General features: G+C 33.6%; 1 protein-coding gene across 1 annotated transcript in view; it reads right to left on the bottom strand.

Annotated features, from left to right (window-relative positions):
- Window positions 1-6,491: 6,491 nt before the first annotated feature.
- CFAP58 (cilia and flagella associated protein 58) overlaps window positions 6,492-8,300 on the bottom strand; it is an 89,386-nt gene continuing 87,577 nt past the window's right edge. Inside the window, exon 18 of the mRNA XM_014073855.2 lies at window positions 6,492-7,298. Coding sequence (XP_013929330.1) covers window positions 7,178-7,298 — 121 coding nt within the window. The 3' untranslated portion in view covers window positions 6,492-7,177. The remainder of the gene's footprint in view (window positions 7,299-8,300) is intronic.

The raw sequence follows: 8,300 nt of genomic DNA, 5'->3' as shown, positions 1-8,300 counted from the left end.
ATTTTCATTTCAACAATACTGATAAAGGGGATAATAATAATATAATATAATATAATATAATATAATATAATATAATATAATATAATATAATATAATATAATATAATATAATATAATATAATATAATATAATATAATATAATATAATATAATATAATATAATATAATATAATATAATATAATATAATATAATATAATATAATATAATATAATATAATATAATAATATATAATATAATATAATATAATATAATATAATAATATAATATATAATATAATATAATATAATATAATATAATATAATATAATATAATATAATATAATATAATATAATATAATATAATATAATATAATATAATAATATAATATAATATAATATAATATAATATAATATAATATAATATAATATAATATAATATAATATAATATAATATAATATAATATATTGCCAGATATTACATTTATAGTCTGTGTAATTTAAATAAACATGAGTGCAAATTTCATGTGCAGAAAAACTAAGTATTTGTACGTCCATATACAGTATCTCAGATAGCTAAAATTATAATCAGCTACACCAGATTAGATGCAAATGATTAGAACATTAGAGAGGAAGGAAATTGCATATCTGTTAATTTTTTGTTGAATAAATGATTGCAAAGTCACATTATCATAGATTTTTTTAGTTACATTACCTTTATATTTATAAACTGTTTGAAGATAAACTATTTATATATCCAGACATTTAAACAAATAAAAAACTATATAATGTGCACTTATTTTTCATATGATTGTAGCAATATTATTGTATTGCTATTTGCTTTTTATGTAATATCATAGTTAATTTTTTGTTAATTGTAATGTTTTCTTTGGGTGTAGAGAGTTGTAGTCGCAGTTTAGGCACAAAGCTAGCTGGGTGACCTTGGGCCAGTCATTCTGTCTCAGCCCTAGGAAACAGGCAATGGCAAATTACTTTTGAAAAATCTTGCCAAGGAAATTTCAGGGGTTTGTCTAGGCAGTCAGCAGGATTCCAGACATGCACAGATATATTTTTTTCCAATTAAAATTAAAAACTAAAAGCCACTCTGTTAAATACTACTTACTGCTTGCTTCATTTTTGTTGCTGTTGTTTTAAAACATCAGCCCTTTAAGATAAAAGGTGTTGGTCTCAGTCACTAAAAGCAGCCTAATTTGATAGTTAAAAATCAGAATGCCAGTTAAGAATAAAATGCATTTCACTAACTGAAAAACGTGACTCTTAAAAAGTTTTGGAGATTGCAGTCATTGAAGAAAATTTAATGTTTTTAAACATTTGAAAAAAATTCAAGGTTTCCTGATTGGCTTTTTTCTTTCCTTTGTAGAATTAGGAAGCACTTCATTTCTTTATCAGGTTTATGAGCATATTTATACATCCACCAAGTTATTCCAATTATAAGGTATATAATATTATGCAAGTCACATAAAAACAGTATGAAATAATAAGCCTAAGAAATCAAGGTCAGGAGAGAAAAGGAACTTTAAATAAAACAAATATGCATCAACATTATTCACTTTATCTTTACATGCCTTTCTATCAGGGGTGGGTTTCAAAAATTGTTCAAACCTACTCTGTGTGCGTGTCCTCCTTTGTGGGAGTGGCTTGCTGCCCATGTGACCGGATGGGAGTGGCTTGCCGCCCATGTGACCAGATGGGAGTGGCCTGCCACCCATTTGACCTGGTGGGAGTGGCCAAGACGATGTTATTACTAGATATTACTAATTACTAGATATTATTAATATTACAAGATCATTATTAATGCGTAGATAACTCTGGGACATTACACACCCACACACACCCCCACACACAAACTATGACAGTGCTAGGAAAACACCCAAAAAATAAGAATTCCCCCCCCCCCAAAAAGACTGCCAATGAAACCAGTGTTTTTTTTTCCTAAGCCTAAGGATAGGAAAGACAAAGTCACTGGAATAAAAACCATCAAGACAATGTGGAAAATTATAAAGGACAGGCGCTCACAGAACCATCAACCACCTCAGAATTACCTAAACAAGGAGGGTGAAACACACTGCCTTGCAACAAACCTGGCCTGCCCATAGAAAAGCAGCCACTTTGAGACACATAAACCTGGTCTGAACACTTAAAAGCAACATATTGCATCACAAATAAAATATTTGCAAAAAGGAATAACATTTCTTGTACTAAACATTCTATAAACAATAAATAAATAAAAATTCCCTAAAATAATTAAAAACCACCACGTTCAGAGAACACCAAAAGACCCCACAGTCCTCTCCCTCCTTATCTTTTTCTTTTTTGCCCTAACTTTCTCCTCCTTCCCCCACAACCCCACTCCCTTCTAGCACTGATGATGTTACCAAACTAGGACTGCTGGAGAGGAGCTCTCACAGGGTGAAGAGCTTCCCACTACAGGCACAATCTATCTGCAGCCGTAAATGACTGCAAGCAGCAGCTTCAGGCACCTGCTCGCAGCTGACAGTTGCATTTGGGAGCGGAGGTGGAGGCAGCGGAAGTGGGCACAGACGGGATGTCCCCACTTGCTGAGTAGAAGGAGGCGGCGGGGATGCGTTGTTTCAGGGCGCCCTGGGCCGGCTCCTCTGAGTGCAGCCCATTCCCCCTCCCAAGAAGACCGTTTTCTTTTTAAAAACGCCTCTGCAGATGATCTTGAAAACCTGCGAGGTTGCTTTGGGAGGGGGAAGACAGGCAGCATTCCCCCCAACCCCATCCCTGGTTGTCTGCAGCCTCAGAGCCTTCCGCAACTTGCACAGTAAAGGCAATTAAGAACTTCTCTCGCTCGTGAGATTTTCTTTACTGTGCAAAGGCTTGCTTTAAGGCTGCAGGCTCCGAGGCTGCAGTCACCCAGGGAGGGGAGCAGGGGGAAATGCTGCCCATCTGTCCCCTTCCAAAGCAACCTTGCAGGTTTTCAAGATCATCCGGAGAGGCGTTTTTTAAAAAGAAAAACCCTGCAGGCACCCAGCAACAGGGGCCAGGAGCGGTACCGGCATTCCCGGAAGTTAATTACTTCTGGGTTCACCGACCATTCAGTTTGCGTGAACCGGGACGATCCAGGAGGAACCCACCCCTGCTTTCTATACTTGCAAATCATCTGTGCTTGTATCACATTCATATGCCAATCCATACGTTGCTTTTTATTTTTTTTAAACCAACCTCCCTCTGTTTCAGGATCACATCAGCTCCACGAAACCATTTGATCATTTTTTTGTTCCTTCATACATTTGCTTCAATCTTTATTAAGACCTCACCTTCGCATCTAGCTAACAAAAGCAGGAAGTATACTATAAGGGCAACCAATACCCACTTTCATTCCAACCATACTTTTGCTATTCATGGTGGCTCAGTGGCCAAGATGCTGAGCTTTTCAATCAGAAAGGTTGGCAGTTCGGTGGCTCGAATTCCTAGCGCCACGTAACAGAGTGAGTTCCCGTTACTTGTCCCAGCTTCTGCCAACCCAGCAGTTCGAAAGCATGTAAAAATGCAAGTAGAAAAATAGGAACCACCTTGGTGGGAAGAAAAAGTAGGCTGCTCCCAGTTTGGCCTGTATCGAGCGACCTGGTATTAGTGGAGGCGGGAGGCTCCACCACCCACCTGGATGCTTCTGCAAATGCACAGAAGCATTGCACATGCGAGCGAATTGGTAGTAAAAAAAATGGAAACCCACCGCTGGTGGGAAGGTAACAGCATGTTTAGTCATGCTGTCCACATGACCATGGAGATGTCTTCAGACAGCACTGGCTCTTCAGCTTTGAAATGGAGATTAGCACTGCCCCCTAGAATCAGGGACGACTAGCACATATGTTTGAAGGAAACCTTTGCCTTTACCTTTACCTTACCTTGGAGATAACACACTGTTGTATTCAAAAACTAGAATGTGAATGCAACACACTGACACACTCAGTGTCAGTTAAAGACAATTAAAGAGAATGCTTCAAAATAAATAAAAGGGCACAAAGAAGGTTAGAATTTCAAAACAAAAAAATGTATTAAAAAGTAGTTTGAAGTAAAACCTAAGAGGAAAGGGACTAAGATTTTTGTAATGGATTCCACCACTAATAGGATTATATACAGAAATGTAGGTCATATTAATTAATCCAGTGTTTGCTGTTTTAAACCTACTTTATTTTTAAAATAAAAACATGTCAATCTATGGGACAACATTTTTTCCCAATTCTTTTGCTACAGTTTGAGCTTCAGATACAAATATCTTCTAATCAGATTATTGTTCCACAATTTTCAGGCTTCTTGGCAGTAATTCCATGGCAGGCATTTCAACCTTGTGATTTCTGTCTTCTTTAAAATTAGTTTTTGTAAAAACCAGATTAATTTAAATTTAATGGACTCATAAGGGACTCACTGTTAGAGTTTGTGGCATATTTCTAAAAGGGGAAAAAAAAGCTCAAATCTAGCATTTCATTTTACAGATCCATTAATCAAACTGAATGGTATCCTACAAATAAGACCTCAGCTGCTGAAGGAAAAACAGGTGAACAAAATTATTTAAGTGATGAACAATGCATATATACCACTATCTTGATTTTACTTCACTTAAAGTATATAAACCAACTTCAAAGCAAACATGGCAAGGACAAAATGATGCAGTTAGATAAATATCAAATTGTCATCTAAAGAAACTGTTATAGCAAGCCTACTAGTTGAAATCTTCCAGAGTGTTTTAAACCTACTTTCAAAATGAAATTATGTGATAATTTGCATACTATAATTTAAATCTACATACATATTTTAATTGACCACAGGAAGGAAATAACCCATTCAACAAGAAAAAGTAGATTTATAAACTACTTTCAAATGGATTAGGGGACAATAAAACTGTAATATTCAAGTCAAAATGCTAAGCAAACGTATTTTTTTTAAAGTGTACTTCCAATCCTTATGGGGTAAGATCAAGTATGGAGGTTTTAGTACCCTTTCCATAATTAGATAATAGAACCAAGTACCATTTCTATCTAAATAGCCCACCCTTTTCCTAAATGTCAAAACTTAAAAAAATAAAATTTATATAAGCTAAATTGAGTGATAAATGCTACAGTGTTTCTATTAATATATTGGAGAAAGCAATAAAGAATTTTGTGAACTTTAAGAATATATTATTCTGTAGCATGAGATTTTATTTTGCCTACACAAACCTATGCCAAGTTAAAGTATTAGTCATTATTAGTTTACATTATTTCATCATCATGTAATCATAAACCTTAGTATATTCTTCCAAATTAGAGCACATTTTACAAATTTTCTAATATCATTAAAGTAAGTCAAATATGGTAAAAAAAATGAAGAAAAATGATAGTTCTGAGTTTATAAGATGGTGACTTTAAAAAGTAAAGGTACTCACATAGTGGTGGGTTTCAATTTATTTTACTACCGATTTGTTTGTGTGCGAGAATGTGCATGCTCAGAAGCATCCAGGTGGGTGGGCGGAGCTTCCCACCGGCACCACTACCAGTTTGCCGATTCGGGGCAAACTGGCAGAAACCCACCTCTGTTCTAACAGTAGTTCTGTTTGTCAACAGAGTATAAAGAGATGAAAAAGAACTAAAATCTACTACCACTTAATCATTGAGGGAAAAAGAAAGGATTGACATGTCAACATACACTAACTGTGCTATTTCATTTATATTATTATTGTTGTTGTACAACTGCTTAGACAACATGAATGGCTATCCATTTTAGCACTGTTTATAAAATTTATTGCATTTTTACAGTTTTCATTCTTGATCAAACTCAGCAAATTGCTGATAAATAGTGTATTTCCTTTATTACCTTGCCCCCACCACCAGTAATCCGGATAAGGAAATATATTAACTTACCTTCTTCCAGAAATACTGACAAGCAAAATTTTGGATGTAATATTGGGCAAATTCATTCCATAGCTATACAATTTAGACACTTCAAAAGCAAAAGCTGAATCCAAATGATTTCAATTCATGTTAATGAGACTAAATCTAAAAGTTATAAATTATGCATTGAGAATATTTTCTTCTGAAGCTGTTAATCTCTAGAAACAGGGTACAAGAATTGTATGGCTCATATTTTGCTTATACAGTAGTAAATATACTGAATAGATTGTTACAATTATATTTATCAAAACCTTAGATACCCAACGCTATCAAATACTCTTCAAGAAGTAAAATACATAATTTGGGGGGTTTAATAATTATTGTTTTAGAAGTATTCCTAACTAATCTAATGTAGCCTAACATTAAAGTAATTTGTTTCTATAAATAAAGCATGTTAATATTCTCCACAATAGTTTTAACATTTAACTCTGTATTCTTCCAAAGCAATGGAAGTCCTTTGGGAGAAGGGCGGCATATAAATCCAATAAACAACAAACAACAACAACAATGACCTTTCCAAAGATTGGCTTTTTTTAAAAAAATTATCATAATTTCTCTTTGGATTTAATTTTCATCCCTAAGGAAGAAACATTTCAACACAAAGCCACATTCAAAGCATTTTATTTTAACACACATTTCAGCACCTCATACAGTGATTCCATCATGTGACTTGCTACTGAATGATAACATCTTGTAAGTAAAGAAGTTTAGGTCTAGAAAGTCATACATAGTTTCATGCCTGAGTACTTTTTAAATGTTTCTTCAAGCTTTCTCACATGCTCCTATCTTCCTAATAAATTTTGTTATTGCATATTACACACGACTACATTGCTATAACTTAATGCTGTTGTATGGCATTTATAAATTTTTATTTTTATTTTTATTATTTCTTAAGATATTAATAATGTAAATATTTTTCCTGGAATATTAAGATATAAATTCAAGAAGAGGTAGTTGGAAACAGTGAAGCTTTAAAACAACTGCACATATTAATCCAATCCTCAGTGAATTTTTTTTTGCAATCCATTGACTTCAAGAGAACTAACTTCCAAATCAAGCATTTTTTTAAATGCAATATAAGATTATGTTGCTGTTATTTTTGTTTTTTATCCACTGATATCAATGCAGTAAGATGTATAATTCTTATGGATAGAGTCCAATTCACATGAACATGCCTGTGCCAGAGTTGTATAAAAAGAACACAGAGATCTTTGGAAACAAAGAATATGTGAAAAAGCAATATACTGTAGGGGGATGCCCCAACATGTGACATTATGTCTTGATGCTATAGTTATGCCACAATTTTGGGAGGTGGATTGCTAAGCGGGAAACCACCTCCAGTGAAGCGTGGAACTCTAGCTCTTTGTCCTGAGAAGTCATGTTCTATGTTACTCAAGGCTTTTTCCTTTTCCCTTGGAGATGAAGAAAAACAAAAGAGAAAGAAAATAAAGAAATAAGATGCATATTCATAATGGCAAATATTCTATCAAAAGATCATTTAAAATATGTTGATGAAATACATCAATATTTTAAGCACCGACAATTAGACATCTGTTTGAATCTAATTAAGTAACTGCTGATTGAAATGTATTAAAAATTGGAAATGAATCACTCTCCTACTGTTAACCCCTTGAAATCGTTTCTCATTAGAAGCTGAGTAATTGTAAATTAATTGCAAACTTTGTACTTCAGAAATTCTAATCTTAATACCACTTTTCAAAATGAGTATTTTTTCAAATAATTATCAAATGCAAAATGAAATGTGTGTGTGTATAACACATTTTGTATTAATTTCATGTGTTCGTTCAGACAAAACCAAGACTATGTATATAACTCTAAACTGTTATGTTGTCCAGAATATGTACCATAGGATGAATAAACACTGCTTAAATTTACCAGGCTAAAGAGAAAAAAAACAATTTGACTGTTTATTCAGCCATTTAATGAGTACTAAGTAGAGCAATGTAAGGAACCAATTTTTGTGCACAGAGATGCATGACTGCACAAATGCCACAGAATGTTCCATGAAATTCATTAAACCAATGAAAAATTATATGACCTTCATATAAAAGCTGTGCGACTAATACTGAATTCAACACACAGCTAACTAAGTTAAAAAATGCCTATATTGTTTTCTGCAATTGGTACGTTCCAATAATAAGATCACTTCCTCAGAGCCAAAATGTCTGTGATGATTTTAAATAAACTTGCATAACATTGAAAAAATTAGACACTACTCGTGTGTAATATACACACATGCATGTCCAAGCTAAATCGTTATAGGTGTTCAATTAAATTTTATAGGGTAGTTGTTGAATTAGTGACATACAATGGAGACATTGCTATTACTTTATCTTGCTATTTCTATTTCAAAACTGGTGCAATTAGAATATTTGAGAAAAACTACTGTAAAC

Source organism: Thamnophis sirtalis, unplaced genomic scaffold (genome assembly GCF_051295495.1).
Source record: "Thamnophis sirtalis isolate CommonGarterSnake01/CBP01778 unplaced genomic scaffold, rThaSir2_p1.2 scaffold_11, whole genome shotgun sequence".
In the NCBI taxonomy this organism is placed as follows: domain Eukaryota; kingdom Metazoa; phylum Chordata; class Lepidosauria; order Squamata; family Natricidae; genus Thamnophis; species Thamnophis sirtalis.
The sequence above is the reverse complement of the archived record's forward strand: the minus strand, read 5'-3'. Positions and strand labels throughout refer to the sequence as shown.